Source organism: Stegodyphus dumicola, chromosome 3, assembly GCF_044657685.1.
Source record: "Stegodyphus dumicola isolate Sdum_Otavi_A_Nest chromosome 3, ASM4465768v1".
In the NCBI taxonomy this organism is placed as follows: Eukaryota; Metazoa; Arthropoda; class Arachnida; order Araneae; family Eresidae; genus Stegodyphus; species Stegodyphus dumicola.
This window is the reverse complement of record NC_140770.1, coordinates 123284030-123301877: the sequence shown is the minus strand read 5'-3', so window position 1 is coordinate 123301877 and position 17848 is coordinate 123284030. Positions and strand designations below refer to the sequence as shown.

Here is a 17848-nt window from a genome sequence, read left to right as displayed (position 1 = left end):
TCCAGGCCCGGTTTGAGGGGATGCACCGTTCTGCACGAAAGCGAGTCAACTTGGCGACGGAGAAAGTAAAGACCAGATACAACACGACAGCTACTGGACGTAGATTCAACAAAGGAGACAAGGTGTGGTTGTGGAACCCGATTCTACGAAAAGGAGGCAGGCCTGATTTACAATCACCTTGGGATGGTCCGCACACAGTCCTAAACAGGCTAAATGACGTCGTGGTTCGGATCCGTGAGTCTTCGAACTCTTACGACAGGTTAGCTCATTACTATGGCCATAGTATGTAATGTAAATAATTGTAAATAGTATAAGACCATGATCCTTTTTGTTTTTAAATGTGTATTTGATTTGATTTGTATTTAGTATTTGATTTGCATTTAATATTTGATTAGTATTTGATTTGTATTTCATAGCATTTGATTTGTTTTATTTATTGCATTTATTGTTCATGTTGTTTATTATTGTAATGTAATGCTTATTAATGCATTTTTGCCACAGTTGTAAGTTTAGCTTCCTGTCCAAGGATTGTACTGCCCGGGACGTGCAGTCCTTGGGAAGGGGGCAGTGTTACGAATTTGGTATTTAAAAAGCTAATGTTAGTTCAATTATAAATTAAATGGTTTTATTTCTCGCGTAGTGCAGCGCGTGACGAATATTAAAAGAAAGCTAAGCCGGAAATTTGAAAATACAAGAGCGCGTGCATTAAATAAATAAATATCTCTTTTTGATTTCGAGAAAGTACTAGAAAATTCTAGCGCGTGATTTTAAAATCTTATAAAAGGAGGAAAACATCTCAGTTCGTGGTAATTACTTAGTTTGTTGTTGTTTAGAAAACTGCTGTTGTTGACTGTAGCGAATTCGCGGGTTAGCTTTCTTTAGCTGTTTTGAATTACGTTCTATTGAACATTTGAGTAGTTAGAAGATAACTACTGTGAGATATTGTAATACTGCATGATAATTTGAGGAAATTTAAGCATTTTTGTTGAGATAATAATAAATTTTTGTTCATTTTTCATCGAACTTGTGCATTCATTTTGTAACGAACCTGTACGCACGCAACATTATAAAAACGTCTTCATAAAGGTGCGAGTTCTTTTATGCCGGAGCACTGCTATGTAAGTAGATTTATAGTAGTTTGCTTTGCTAATATAATGGCGAACTAAAACCTTTCTTGGGTAACGGTGCCCCCAAGATAAAATTGCTCTTACCTTTATATAGTTATTTAAGTTACTTTCGACAAGCTATATATTGATATTCATAAGGATGAGGGTACTTTTGTGCTGGAGCATCTTTACAAGGGTTTTGTTTTTTCGAACAGCGGCCTAGGTATCTTTATGACGGGATCCTGACACGAAAACACTATTTCCTGGCCATTAAAGACATTTACGACTGCGGCGCACTGTCACCGTGCAGAAAATATATCACTCTCAATCTTTCATCATTGGTCACATATATCTGTGACCCGATCAGTTGAAGCGTCAACTTACAGAACATGAGGTCTCCAGTTCTAAACCTGGTCACGAGTAGAGCAGCTAAGAACAGCGATCCACTCAAATCGCATTATCAACTCAGTACTAGAAAAAATTAGTTCCTACGAATTACAGATGGCACGCTCCATGAGATCTGCAAGATTTAAACACGGCAAGAACACTAAGTAGCAGCCAAAATCATCCACAAAGTTTTTGCACACTCGTAATTGTGAAAAGGTAGAGATTGATTTCGGGAGCAGAATTTGATGCTTCGTTATCTGTGGTTGGGCCCTGGGCCTTTTCTCTCGCGTTGTAACTTCGCCGCATAAAATAGGAATAGTCTGTCTTCTCTTTCATAATTCATTAGAAATTGTCTGCAGTCTGTAAATTATAAAATACCTCCATGTATATATGGTGTATTGCAATTCTTCCTCATGATTAAGGCTGCAGTTTTATCACAGGAAAAATAACAAAAAGATTGAAGGGCAAGTAATAAAAATTTGCAGAAATTTCACTGCTTGAGATTTACATCAAACATTTCTAGGGAAATTTACTGCCGAGGATTTTAACTAATATTTCGGGGTTGGAGGAACGTAAACCAAAAAAGGAATAACGACACAAATAACAAATATATAATCAAATAAAATTTATAACATACATTTTTCAACTGAAATTTATAAATCAATAAAATTCTGGAATATTTATTTCAAAATTACTGGTTCAATTACACGGTGTCTTATGCATTACACCATACATGCACATATACGCTTCATTAGAGAGCTCGTTTTTAAAAACAGATCCTTTGGGGTTTGACATTGATAAGTTATTGCAATGGATGGTGACTTGATGTAATTTTAGGAAAGTTTTTTCTTCATATTCCAGAAGTCCAACAGAATAACCTGAAATTTAATTTTCTAATTGGATTTTGATTACTCTAAGTTCCAGTCGTCTAGTGAATTTTGGAACATAGTATTATTTTGCAGTGTATTTTTGCGGAAATTTAATGGAGATTTTCACTTATAAATAAACGTAAATAACATAGAAGTTATTTAAACATAAAAAGTAGTCTAACAATTATAATAGAAAGTTAAAATAATATATTAAAAATTCGATATTAGTGAAATTTTAGAAAATTTGCTTAAATTCGAGCATATAATCACAGAAATTCGACCAGCGATGAAATTACTACCTTACCTCTTAGCTAATATCCCCCCTTTCTGTAATTATAACCACCCTGTACAATGAAAATGCCTCAATTAAGCAATATTGTTCCATCATCCAACCAGATAAGATATCAAGAATGATGATATGCGATAAACCAGTTGCGTCATTATTCACAAACTGTTGAAACACTAATAACCACCTGTCTTCTGTCATTACCCTTCTTGTAAAATCAGAAGAGATAAAAAGAACACGTAGTCGATAACACCTAAGTTTGGTATGCTGGTGCATTCAAAGGCTAAAAGCCTAATATCATAATTAAATTGCGAATCTGTAATAATTATAATCATACGATCAAAGCCGGATTAAGACTTTTAAGAGGCCCTAAGCATTTACTTTCCCAAAATATATATACAGTATAATAAAGGATGTCCCAAAATTAACGCAAGATTTGAATTCAATATAAAAGAGAGTTTTTAGTCATTAGATATTTATTTTTTAAGTAAATCATAAAGTACATAGGATAGGGTTATTTATGGAATAACACATCGAGCAAATGGCCTCCACGGCTTTGCTGGCACATACGCACCCTTTCGTCGAAATTTTTCATGATCTTTCTGCATAACTGTGGCTGAATTTCGTTAATGCAGCGTTTAATTGCCTCTTGTAATGCACGTGTGGTTGTGGGATTGTTGACATAGACCTTCAAATTCAAATAATTCCATAAGATCTAATGGTGTTAAATCACATGATCTAGGGGGCCAATTCTGATCACCGAAATGAGAGATTACACGATCAGGAAATGTCTCATGCAGTAATTGAATTGTTTCATTGGCTGTATGGCATGTGGCACCGTCTTGTTGAAACCACATATTGGCCACATCAATATCATCCAATTTCGGCAGAAAGAACTGTGTTATCATGTCGCGATATCGAGCACCATTAAGTGTTGCTGCTTGACCAGCCTCATTCTCAAAAAGTATGGTCCGATGATGCCTCCTGCTCAAAATCCGCACCAAACAGTGACACGGTGGGGGTGCATTTTTTCGCTAATCACACGTGGGTTCTCCGAACCCCAAAGAGGGCAATTTTGGAGATTAACAAAGCCATCGAGGTGAAAACGGGCTTCATCGCTTAGGATTATTTTGCTCGAAAAACCAGCATCCACTTTTTGATGATTAATAATCCATTCCACGAACTCTCTTCGCTGTTCATGGTCATTAGGCTTCAGCTGTTGTGTTAATTGAATTTTGTAAGCATGAAAGCACAGATCTTTTGTGAGTATACGCTGTAGAGAGCTTCTTGAAATTTGCAATTCTTGTCCACGACGCCGAATTGATGTTCCTGGGATTTCACCAACACTCTCACGCACCGCTTCAATATTGACGTTTAAACGGCTGTTTTGGGACGACTGGTGTGTTTAGCGTCTCCAACTGATACAGTCTCCACGAACTTTTCACAGTTGACGAGGTTAAAACACTATTTTTACCATATTTTGTATAAAATTTTCGAACTGCGGCCGCTAAAATTTCATTATTTTTTAAATATTGTTCAATAATGCAGACATGTTGTTCTATCATATAACGCTCCATTTTCACTAACCCTAAACTCTCGGCTTTCAAACTGTTCTTTTTTCAGGGTTGCCAATAACTTAATGCAAAAATAGCGCCAAATTCAAATCTTGCGTTAATTTTGGGACACTCTTTACCCGTTTCCTTCCAATTTCTTCTCCCTCGAAATTGGTTTAGCTACACCATACATTTCATGGTAAAAGCATTTGTGGTGCCCCCTTCCTGTGAGTTCCAAGAACCTTTTTGTGTGATCCCGTTATCTTTGATACCTTAAGCATAAGCTTATTTTGTTAATCCTGCTCTGCGGTATCATAGTACTTCACTAATTCTGACTAGTTGTTTACATAGGCAGTGTTAAAATATTTTTCATTATAAACTTTTTATAAAAGTCTTTTAAACAGGCAGTATGCAAAGTAGAATTGTAGTTTTGAATGACCTTTTGTAAAGAATAATCACATCTTATGCAATCTTATGCAAATGATGATCATGTAAGTGAAAATAAGCGAAAGATCCGAATTTGAATCTCTATGAAGGCACAGTTGATTTTTCATCTTTTCCACTTTAAAAGCCCAATAAATATCTACATTATGCATTTTTTTAAATTTAAGAAAACAAGCGCAAAACTCCTCTTATTCCACAAACTTACAGAAGTAAGTAAATAACCGCTTTTCTTTACCTGAAAAACTGAACAGGGCATGGAAAGAATAAACAAGAATGGTCCTTCGTTATTTGCTTCTACGGTATACAAAATGTCTCAATAGGAATACATTCTCTGGCATTGACAAAAAAGGAATAAACTAAGACAGCTAATAGGCTTAAATAGGCAAAGAAAGACTTTCATTTGATCTCCGAAGGATTAGGAATGTTTTATTCTTTGAGATGAATTAAAATTCACTTTACAAGTTCTCGGTCAAGCTAATGGTTCCGCAGTAGAAGATTATTGCTTCAATTTCACCATTTGGAAAAAGCATAGTAGCCGGGAAAAAAAAAAAAAAAAAAAAAAAAAAAACCAAATAGAACGCGTACAATACTGAACGAACAGAAAAAAAGGCTTTACTAGCAGAATAACGTTAGTACCAAAACTGTCTGTCCAAGAGGGAGAACAACAAACCAAAGAACCTTAGTATGGAATATGATCTCTCCTAACTGCAATGCCTGTTTGGCGCTATCTGTCGATACTCAGCACTAGATTTGTCTGGTGTTCTCCAAAGGGTAAGATCGTACCGTCAGGTGTCTCCCTGGAATACATGTTCACTGGGGTTAAATTAAGGAAGTTTGCTGACCAGCCCATTCTGTGGATGTTTTCGTTTTCCAGACGCTCCAAAACAGCATGAGTCGAGTGTGGTCGTGCATTGTCATCCATAAAAAAGCAAAGTCGGGACAAATGGCATCACGGAAAAGATGAATGTGGTGACGGATAACTTTATCATAAAGATCTCCGTTAAGTTTGCCGAAAATTTGTCTGTTCATCATAATACCGCTTTATATAAGCACGTCAGGATCACCCCAACAGTCTCTTTCCCCTGATGTATTAGGAGGAAGACTTGTTTCTATCTCTCTCCATATCAACTGGAGCCGAAAATCGTTTGTCAGACTGAACGACTCTCATCAGTAAAGAGGACATGACTCCACTGGTCAGCTGTCTACTCGTCGTGTTTTCTTCACCACAGTAAACGGTGCCTCTCATGGGCTTTTGTTAATGGTATTCAGCGTTCAGGATGCCTGACGAAGAGATCGCCTTTATGAAGTCGTCTGGTCACAATAAACTAGGATACTTGTCGTCCGACTGTGATGCAAAACTGCAGAGAGATGTTACCCGCTGTCTGGTTTCGATCTTTTTTTGCCTGCAGGACGATATAGTGGTCATCAGTTACCGTTGTTTATCTTGCCCGACCACCACCAACTTTTCTTGCAGCTGTATCTGTCGTTTGGAAGGTTTCCCGAGCTCATGAAATACTTTTAATCAGTTCCGAAGTCTTGGGCGACAGATGAGAAACTACACCCGTTCTCAAGCTTGATAATCATTATGCCACGTGTAAAGGCGTAAAATGTTTTTATGCAGTTGAATAATTTAATTATATTAAGCAATAAAATGTCCTCTCAAACTAATAATACAGCAGACAGTATTTAATATATACCTAATTTATATAGCACAAAAAGGAAAAAAAAAAAATCAATAGCAATAAATTTTCTCATCAAATAGGTATTTAATATCAATCGTTAGAAACAAAGTTTTACATATTAATTATAAATATGAATTTTTATTTAAGTGTTATTTATTAAAGTTTCATGTTACTCATTCGATAAGAAAAATTTGGTATGTATTAAATGATGAGAGAACCGTACTGAATTAAAATTAGGATAAAGGTAATAAAGAATTAAAATTTGATGTTTTGCAAAGCGCTTTATTATGTAACATATCATGTGTATGTTGTAATTGTGAGATGTAATTATCTCAAGCAAGAATTTTGCATTACGTGTTTTCCAGAGTCAGGATTTTCGGGTCAAAGGATTTCAAACGAAACCTTGTGAAAGACGGGACAAAATGCGGTTACTGGAAGGTAATTGATATATAATTATTGAATATTTTAGATTAGTATTTTATTCTAAGTGATTATGAAACCAAACGGTAAGATATTTCTAATTATCTTTTAGCTATGTGTGAATCAAACATGTACCAGTGTCAAGGATATAGTATCAGGAAATTGTCCTTCGGTAGATCCCGAGCTGATGTGCTCCGGACATGGAGTAAGTATGTCTATGAACAAGTGCAGCGCTTTAAAAAACAGAACAACAACACCAAAAAAAAAGCATTTATCATACACAGATATGCCATTGATTTATCTGTTTCATGATTTTCAGTTTGCTATTACTTTTTGAAATGCTTTCTTATATCCCTAACATTTAGACAAATTCTTAACAATGTGAGTTAAATTTACAATACTTTCAATACACATTGCTTAAGGAAGTGGGCTCTTTTTAGGTTATGTTAATTTGAGTGTGGCAAAGCATTCGGGAACTATCTGCCTGAGGGGAAGGATGCCTTCGTGGAGGACTTTCTAAGGAAAACTGGCTCGTAATACACGTTATTCATGGGGAAAACCATGAAAACGTCCGTGCAGCCCGTTCGCCGAAATTCAAACCTTGGACCGAACTACAGTGTTCAGCGACTTTACCGCTCCACCGCTGGTGGGCGCGGTCTCTTTTTAACACGCAAATTTACATATTGTTTTAATTTCAGGTTTGTACTAACATAAACACGTGCGTCTGCGACGAAGGATGGAAAGGATTAGAATGCAATATAGTCGATGAAGAAAATAAATGGAGAACCACAAACGAAGATTCTGAATATTATGATTCAATCCAAGAATCAAATATGAAACCTTCTTATAAAGGTAAAAATTCAGTTTTTTATGCAAATATTCAATATATAACTTCTATCAGAGAAGTGTATGCACTACATGTCGCCTTTCTATCTAACCATTCTTACACATGAACTAATAAAGGAATTAGTTAATTATATGTTCAGTAAACGCGGCTTTTTGCGTTGCGATTTCCAGGAACCACAGCAAATACAACTGCCGCTTATTAAACTGCTGCACAAATCAACAGAACAACTACCGCTTATTAAACTCAGATTGTCAAATGACTGATTCTTCAGTGCCAGAATATCCTATTTATGCCTATTAAAAATTTCATAGTTCATCCATTTAATGTATTTTGGATTGTTGCTTTATTTTTCAGGTATGTAATGCTTCAATAAAACGGATTTGACAGAAAATTCCTTACCTCTTCTCTCCTGTACTTGTGAGACACTGTTTTTAGAGTTCTTTGTTTGCACTGGACTCAGTAGCAGAATTTCCTTATCTTCAGGTTAACAAAATTCTCTACAGACATTGTAAATGAGTGAGGGTTCTTTGTCGAATACCATCTGATAGGAGATAAAAGAGCAACTTCTGTATCCCATTCAAATTGTGGAGCTAAATGGATCTCCAAGCCCACTTGTTGTAACTGCGGTAGGGAACATGCGGCAAATTATACGAAATGTCCTAAAAATCTTCTAAATTCTAGGCAGCGATGTTTTCAAAATAGAAAGGCAACTGTTTCCAGACCACCTGGTGAATCAATTGACTTCAGAACGCAAAACCAGGAAATTCCTGTCTCCTACAAGGTATCTGAAAGTGCAGAGATCACAAAAAAATTATATTTTCTGAGAGGTCAAATTTCTCAATGAAGAAATTGTGAAACAGAAGTAACACTATTTCTACTGTCATTACTGAATGTTACCGTGGGATCTTGGACATCAAGAAAATATTTACTGATTTTTCCTATTTCGGATGTCTTACAAACAATTACCGGTAAATTAGATGATATAAAACAAGCTCCTACACCCGTAAATAAATCCTTTGCCCTTTTCAATGTGTTCGAAGATTTACTCAGCAGAAACCCCTACGTAGAGGTGATTAACTTATTCTCGATAATTTACTTTATTGTTAGTGTACTTACCGTAATCTTTGGTTTTTATTATTTATCTTATTTGGCTTTATTTTAAATTTTCGTTTTAAATTTATATATGTATTAGGTAAATCTTTGGTCTATTCTCATGAAATTCGTGTATTTTTTAACCATTGGTAAGATGCCATATTTAGCTAACATTTATTTTTGTCCCTACACTGTTATATTCTATTCTGTATGCTGTTATATATTTCTCAATTTGATCTTCCACGTAACTCACCATCTCTACGGTTTGCCTATAGTTTTTATGCCGTTTACTTTCTAACAGCATTAGGACTGTAATTTCACTATTCCGTAATATCTGTAGTATTTCATTGCTATGTTCGCAAGCACATAACTTTTTGATGGAGGTATGTCTTAACCTTAATCTCGGGCACGGCACTGATGTTCGAAAATGTCACGCCCGAGTATTACTCGGGGTAATTTTTTTTTTTTTTTTTTTTTTTTTTTTAAGTGCATAGTATTGTTATACCCGAATATATATCGGGAGACGTTTATTTCGGCTTCATCTCTTTGTCTAACCCGAATGTATCTCGGGAAAAGTTAATGTGCGCTCAATTCAATAGATGACAGCACTTTACTGAAGATTTTAAAGGTTAGAGGTTATAAATTCTTTAGTTCAATGTGCACGGGATCTTTTTGTTGTAAAATGGCGTCCAGTTCTTTGAAATGTTATATAGATGATTTAGATTCTTCAACCGAAGATGAAGGATGTGTGTTTGCTGAGCAGTATTCATGATACTTCCATGGTCAGCCTTAAAAATAAAAAAATGAAGATATACTCAAGTGGAAAATTGTCTCTGGCTACAGTCTAACTACGGGTGGTGCAGATCACCGTGATCAGGAAATATCCTTTCATCCAACAATCCGAAAACGTCAGAAAAAATATTATAAAAAGATATTTTTACATTTACTAGACAAGGTACTCTGGAACTCATATTTGCTCTATAAAAATGTAGTTGGGAAACGTATTACATTTTTAGAATTTTGAATCCAAGTTGTAGAAGAGTTTTTACATAAATATGATGATGCAGCTTTTGGACAAAAGAATGTTGGCAGACCACCTACAATAGATAACCCTGCCCGTCTTATTTAACGACATTTTATTTCCCATATTCTTCCAACTCCTGCGAAACATGAGCCTACAAGACAGTACAAAGTAAGTTGTTCAAAAAAGGATAAAAATGGGAAAAAGATAAGGAAGGAAACATGATTCTGGTGCAGTGTTTGTGGAGTTGGTTTGTGCTTGGAAAAGTGTTTCCAGTTGTACCACACGAGATTGAATTACTGAACTACTAATAGGTATTCACTTTTATTTATTTATATTTTTCATTTATTTATTTTTTAGAAAATAATTAATTTCTTTCATTTTTAGAAAAAAATGCTCCACTAGAAGCGAACTTTACAACTACCATGTTGAGTGGCAGCCGCCTCAAGCAAATATGCAGTAGCTACAAGACTTTAAAAATTTTACCCATGTACTTCAAAATATCAATTTTTAACTACTTAAGTATATTTTATTTTGTACCAAACATTTGATTTTTCCAATAAAAAATTTGACAATTCCTATACCCAAATCATCAAAATAACTTGACAGTTAAAGGGTTAATACGTCATAATTTTCTTAGCGGGATTACTCAAGCCTATTTATTGGCAAGTAAAATTTGAAATTACACCAAATTAAAACAAAAAGGCTAAGGTAATAGCATTAATATAATTTTACTTATTCATGGTGTATAACCAATATTTTACCCGTCAATAAACTTTATATCTTAGCTTAACACAAAAGTTAGATACTTCCTCATTAAAGTAGCCACCGCATTCTCTGGTGACAATTAAATCTGCATATTAAAAATTTGGTAATTAAATTTACCAACTCTGGAAGTACCAAACAGTTATTTTTTTATTCAACCATCTTCTGGAAAAAATACATTATGTTTTCCTAAGAACTTTATAAAAATGATAGCATGCTGTAAATAATAATGTATAATAATTTTATTCTGAGATTTACTAAAACATGAAAATTATTGTAAGGATTCGGTGAGCGTAAAAAGTTTGAAAAGTGCTGCTTTCTCTCCCTATTCACAGTTTCCACAAAAGTGATTACCCAGTACTTATTTTTGCAACATATACTTATAGACATATACTTCCAGTTCCAAAAATATGTTAAATGAAGCAAATATCCATGCTTTCATATTCTTTAATTTAAAAAAATGTTTAAGATACGAAATCTAACATTTTATAGAGGGTGATTCTAAATTGCTTTTACAAATTTAGAGAGGTGATAATGCCCATCCAGACGAGCAATAATTACCATAGAACTTAGAATCGCATTCCACACTGAGAGGCAAAAAAGGGGAATATCAAAATTACAACCTGCTTACAACAGTGTTGGGAAAGCGAATGAACGAGACCAAAAATTGAGCAGTCAGATTTATTGTTTAGTGAAAAACTTTCAGAAAGTACTCAAAATGCACAGTTGACATTGGAAGGAACGACTGGCGCATCCTTCCGAAGATTCCTGGTGTGGTGTTAATTTTGTTCGCGAAAACGACGATTCTCGCCATGAGATCTTCAGCTGAGTCCACAGGTGTCTCGTACACTAAAGATTTCATCTGCCCCCAGAAGAAAAAAGTCCAGTGGGTTGAGGTCCAGTGAGCTAGGAGACCAAGCCACAGGTCCGCCACCTCCGATCAATCATGCGGGATATGTGGCATTCAAAAGGTTACGGACCGTGACGGGAAAATGTCCTGGGGCTCCCGTGCATAAACCACATGTCTCTCTGAATGGGAAGCGGAACAGCCTGTAATAAACTGGGAAGTACTTGTTCGAAGAAGATACGGAATGTTGCGCCGGTCAAACGGTCTGGCACGATGTAAGGGCTTGCCAGGTAATCACCTAGGATACCTGCCCTAATACTTGAAGCGATGATGTGTCTTTTTCAAGCACACTGTTTGCTCTGATTGGCTTTCTCCGGTACCAACTAAGAGCAAAATATTGCTTCTTCTCAGTGCAAATTTGCATATGGTTAATTCTTGATAGTCTTAGGAGGTAGATAGTCTCCTTGTCCTCCCTCGATGCGTCTCTACTTTCGTGTTTTCTACCTCTCAGAGTGGAATGCGACCCTATGTTCTATGGGAATTATTGCTTGTCTGGAGGGGTACTATCACCCCTCTTAATTTGTAAAAGCAATATAGAATCACCTTGATATACAATCACCTTGTATATTTCCCCACTCCTTAAACTTATATTTAGGAAAACTGTAAACTGATTTTAAAAAATAACATGCATAAAGTTTGACTCCCATATGAAAAAAAATGAGTGAGATATTTTATTTCAAAATTTGCGATTTTTGATGCAATTTTGAATTTGCCTTGAAGCATCAGTTAATAAATTAGAATACTTCAAGGTTGATTTTTTCCCCTTAAGTGGCATTCAATTATACGCTCTTGTGATTTAGTAATTTAAATTTAAATTTTATTTTATTTTAAAAATTTGTTACACTGGCACGTCGAAAGAATTTTCACACAAGTAATTTATATTTTCAAATGCTAAAAATATGTTATTAGTATTCGCATGCAGTTTTACTACTTTATAATAATAATCTAATAATGATGAAAAAATAATTAAAATAGATCATTTGTTTTATTTTTAATTAATAAAAAGAATGTTATTAAATGGCTGTGTACCAATATTGGAACTACTCTAGTGTTTTCTAGAATAACAAGTTCTTTAAGATTCTGCGCATAAGATCGCCATTTTGAAAAATATTTCATTAATAAATACTTTTTACAATAATCTACACATAAATGCTTGTTTTTTAACCTATTAACGAGAAAAACATTTCTCTTAACTGATATTTTATTTTTAATTTCGTATAAATCTGAACATTTCAGTCTTCAGTTTGTGTATGGCTCTTGAATATCATTTGCAGCTTTAACATCAAATATCTCGGTCAATTTTTGTGGTATGGAAGTCACAATTTTTGCATTTTTTTTAAAATTTTATTTATTTATTACTATTATTATTATTATTATTTTAATGATCAACACAAAATTTTCCCAAAACAGAAATATAGAGACTGAAGCAATGTATAAAAAGCAAGATTTTATAATTTTTATAAAGTTTTAAATAAAAAAATATCGCAACATGAATATATACATCATTTAAAATGTTTCTGTATTTAGAAGTATATTGTACCGTAAGCGTACCTCCGAGATGGGAAATAATCAGACCAGTGGTCTTTTATATATTTATTTTAAAACTTAAATAAAGATTTCTGAGTTAGATATAAGTAAAACATCAGCATAGTACCAGTAATAACAGACTAAGCTACCACTTGATGTGGATCAGAGAATCGCTTGTTGCAACTTGTACGACTTTTTTTGGACAAAAGCCTCTTCCTTTCCTTTTACGTTTTCGTCGCAAGGAAACCGCACAGTAGGGATGTCCTTAACGAGTTTCCTTAGTTGATTACTTTCCAGTCATTTAGCGAACCCCGTGGTTCTTTCTCAAGAGAACAGGAAGTCCTCTAATTTAAACCTGACGTTCCATCAAACCTGAGAATCGTTACAATATGTCTACGACCAATGGTTTCGAATATAAAACCTGAGTAAACTTTTGTGAACAGGTTGTGTACATATATTAACAGATGTGCTGATTGCGATCTGTATGCTAAAGACCTCGGCTCTAGTTACAAAGTAGGCAAAGGACTCGGGTTCAAGTTTGAAGCCCTTAAGTTGAAGCCAAAGTTTCATGTTGAACCTTTTTTTTTTCACAAACGAATCGAGGTTTTAAAGTTTTTTAGTTACTGACTTAATAGCGTAAGCAATTATTATTACACTTCCTTGAAAATGACTAGCATTTCTAAGAAGATAATAAAATAACTCTATAGAACATGATTGATAGTTAATTTCTAAAGCAACCGCCACAGCAAAAAAAATCAAAACTGCTCAGAACCACAAGCGTTCATTTTAGAGAAGATTCACTACATATATTAAATGTCATAAAATGTGTACATAATGAAATTACTGTTTTCATGATATAAAATTAAACATGATTTCATTATTACAATTTTTAATAATTTCTCTCATCCTCTTTTACAGGTCGAAATGAATTGAACCTTCATCCGAACTTAGTCATCATAGTTATTGCTGCATCAATAACTATTGGCCTAAGTCTTTTACTTATCTTGTTTCTATTTATTATTTACAGGTATTGATATTTATAAATCTTAATAAACTTCGTGTTAATGAAAGAAAATAAATTGCATATTAGATATTAAAATAATGTTTCCAGTAGACAGAAATAATTAGTAACACTGCATGAAATTACAAACATTTTTATGAGGATACATAACTCTTAATAGTTAAGCGCTGAATTTTAATAATCCACGAATGCCTGTAATCTGTGCTCATTTTGTATGCAAACAAACAAAATTTCGGTTTTTAGAAAATTTATCATGTTAGCAGTAATTTTTTCATATATAAATATGCGATACAATCTTCAACAGAAATACGATTTATTTATAGGGCATTTTGATTGGAGAAGTGAGTTTGTTTCAGCATTAAAGATTATTTCGCGTGTTCTGTGCGATGATCGGAGCTCTTGTTTTACAGTTAGTACAAATTGTGAATTTTGCAAATGTTTCATTTTAGGTAAATGCCTTCTTTTGGATTTAAAACTCCGCTATTTTTTAAATTAATTCTGCCTTTATGTGGTAAACATACTGAGTAATTTATTTTATCTACAATTTTTTAATATTGATTTTAAACTTAAATGCACCTAGCAGTTATTCTGTTTAAATTCTAAAGAAGCAAACATGTTTATATATTTTTGAATATATAAGTGATCTTGATCGCGAAAAAAAAAAAAAAAAAGAAAAAAGAAAGAAAGAAAGAAAACCCACACTTATAGAGGTTTTTCTGTCGTTAAAAATAGAAAGCATGGTAATGAAAAACGGGCTAATAAAACCCAAAATTTCAATTCTGGCACTAACCACAAAGCAAGGTCGCATGTAGTAATTCGATCTGGGTTTATAAAGATCATGTATTATAACTAAGTTTCAAATTCCGGTAGACTGTACGGGCTGCATAGGAGTTTTTGTTTTTTTACAAATGTATGTGTAATGTGAAAAAGATTTGGGATACAAGTCAGTTTATTTCAGAAAGTCCTCCACAAAGGCATCTCTAACTTGAAGTGGATAGGCCTCGTGTGCTCTGTCATAGTCCATATAAAGAACCAAACTCAATTCTATGGATAATTAACAACTGTTAGTAATCCAACTACACATGCGTGGAACATAATGGCGAGATTACCATATTACCTATGGTAATATTGTAAGATCTATCTCTAGTTGTCCACATACACTAACTTAGATTCTACAATGAACCTGGTGAATTCTCGCACAGACGTGAATTAAATACCAGCACAGAAGAAGGGTGCAAAATAACCCTTTATTAATTCAAATTAAATTAGGAGAAAACACGGACTTCGTGCGCTACAAAACACCGTTCACTTGCGGCGATAACTAAACGTAGACTAGAATACAAATCAAATTCTGAAATATAAACAAGTGCAAGAACGCACTTCAAAATTACTCCTAAGCGATGGACTCACGGAAATCTAACCGGCGTGATACTAAACAAATATGGCCAAGAGGCTTACTAGCGTGACCGAGACATAACAATGAAACGTGCGTTAGGCTAGCGAAACACGCTCTGAATAAAACTGAGATAAACACACGTTTAAATAGCACTTCACTTTACATCCTGGCGAGAGAATGTGAGGGGAAGTTTGAGAAGTTGAGAACAGGAAAACTTAAAATAAATTTGTTATGCAAATTAAGAAAAACCCTACAATATTACCCTATTACCATAGAGATACAACTTAGGGGAATCTTACTGCAGAGATTTCAGTAAACAGAGTATTTATTACTTTGAAAGAAATTTTGCTGGTAAATATACTTTTTTAAAAAACATAAAATATTTTAGTGACCTTTAACAAAAAGAATATATATATATATATATATATATATCCGTGATTTTTTTTTTCTCTCCTTGTTTATCCTTTCTCCTATTTGCTACATCTCTTTACTCATACTAGCATTATTTTCTTTGTATATAACTGGATTTAAAAAATATATTAGTTCTGTATTCTAAAATTGTTGATTAACTAATTCTTAAAAATAGAGTACACTTTGATAATTACTTATGTAGAAGCAATCCAGATGATACGTAAAAATTATAACGCGAAAAAATATAAACAAGGCTCAGAAAGACATGAAATATAATCTGCAAAATATTCCGCTTTGCACATTGCTCGGTCCCAAAGTGTGTGAGCTATTGGAATTCCACAATGTTCTATAATTCAATAGAAACGTTTTTCTGCAAACTGTAGAATATTAAATGTAAAAACACAGTATTACATTGAATACTGCATGAAAAATACCAAAAACTACTACTTCCACAATTTTAGAGAAAGTCAAATTAAGTTTCTTTCACTTAGTTACACTTTTGTGATGCCGTTTTAATTATTTAAGTATCATGATTATTTTTTTTTCTTATTTATCAAGCATAAGAAAAAAAATTTTAATTTTCAATTAAAAATATTCTTAAAATATTAAACTTGTGTTTAACATTATTATAAATGTTTTAAACTTTTAATATTTTTAAATATTTAAATCCAGTTTGCAGATAACTTTTTAATCATTGTATTTTTTATTTTAGAAAATTATGAGAAGCAAATGAATCAACACATGATAAAAGAAGGATATTCATCTTTTCATCTATTTCATCATGGATTCTGGATTTATATTTGGCATTTTATTAACAGAAGGAAAGATGAAAATCTACAGGACTTCACCTACATTATTTCATGTAATTTTAATCAGCATTTAAATAAAAAAAAAAAAAAAAAAAAGAAAAATAAAAAAAAAAAAGCAATACCAAAAAATATTAATGTACTGGTAATTAATTTTTGCTTAAATTCTCAGAAATTCCAAAACTCCACCAATATGGTTCACTTAAAGAATTTTTTCATCTAAGATAATGCTGAATGCTCAGACTGAGAGTTTTTACAGACACTGTGTATGGATACAAAGTTTATATATAAAAAAGGAGAAGAACAATCTTTGATATTATATTCAAGTTTTTCAATGAAATTTTAAATGTAAAACTAATTTAATGATTTTTAACTGAATCCGTTAGATGACCCAATATAATAAAGAAGTTTTAAATGGTTTAATTGAAAATCCCAACCTGATAAAGTGCATATGGGTACTTTTCCGTTTTGCTGGCACAGGCGATAAAGTCGTGAGTAATGGTACAACTGATGCCAAACGGAATATCCTCCCTGGTAACCTTTCACGTTCTCATTTCAAAACAAATCGCAGCCATTTCTTATCAGATTGATTGTTGCTTTCAATACTGGCATACAATTACATAGAAATTTTACCCATATAGTTCAATTTTATGCCCTTAAGGCCATTCGCGGTAATTAAGTCAATGAGGATGCAATCACACCGCTCACCCGAAGGCGAAAATATAGAAAAGCCAAGGGTTAAATTCATCAATTCTAATGATAATGCACTAGCGAAGTAAAGCACTGCGGTTTTGCATAATTTCTGAGTAAGCTCTTCGTACGAATTGAAGTAATTCTTGCATTTAAACTTCTATTCGAAATTAAGATTTAAATTGAAATTAATGTAGATAATTACTGGGAGAATTAGATTTTTGTAGCGTAGTTTACGTGAGATGAGATCACTAGGAGTCAGGTGATATGAACCGGCGAATCAGGATGTTGAACCATGAAAGCGTAGTAAATTCTTAAATTAATGTCTTTTTACAAATTTATTGGCTTTTTACAAAATTTTAAACGATATTAAAATGTTTATGTCTTCAAAATAAAAAATTCTTAGAACTTAACATTTGTTAACATTTTTTATGTGTATACTGTATGTTGTCGCCAATAAAGTCTGCTTGGCGAGATTTGCGTCGGCGAAACGAAAAAGTATCTACATATGTAACAAAATGAATTATTAGAAGATCCAATGTAATAAAGTAGAAATTACTTTTCCATAATATATAGTTATGGAAGTTAAGTTCTTGAGAAATCCCGTACTATGACAGG

At 33.5% G+C, this 17848-nt stretch overlaps 1 protein-coding gene across 3 annotated transcripts in view; it reads left to right on the top strand.

The window, feature by feature from the left end:
* Nucleotides 1-16721, top strand: part of LOC118182623 (zinc metalloproteinase-disintegrin-like jararhagin) — a 162261-nt gene extending 145540 nt beyond the window's left edge. The window contains exons 20-24 of one of the 3 annotated variants that reach the window (XM_085813273.1): nucleotides 6693-6765; nucleotides 6860-6952; nucleotides 7446-7599; nucleotides 13825-13933; nucleotides 16447-16721. In XM_085813273.1, coding sequence (XP_085669399.1) covers nucleotides 6693-6765; nucleotides 6860-6952; nucleotides 7446-7599; nucleotides 13825-13933; nucleotides 16447-16456 — 439 coding nt within the window. In that variant the 3' untranslated portion in view covers nucleotides 16457-16721. Of the gene's footprint in view, nucleotides 1-6692; nucleotides 6766-6859; nucleotides 6953-7445; nucleotides 7600-13824; nucleotides 13934-16446 lie in introns of those variants that run through there. The other 2 variants (XM_085813272.1, XR_015040256.1) reach the window with 2 other exon arrangements.
* Nucleotides 16722-17848: the final 1127 nt, after the last annotated feature.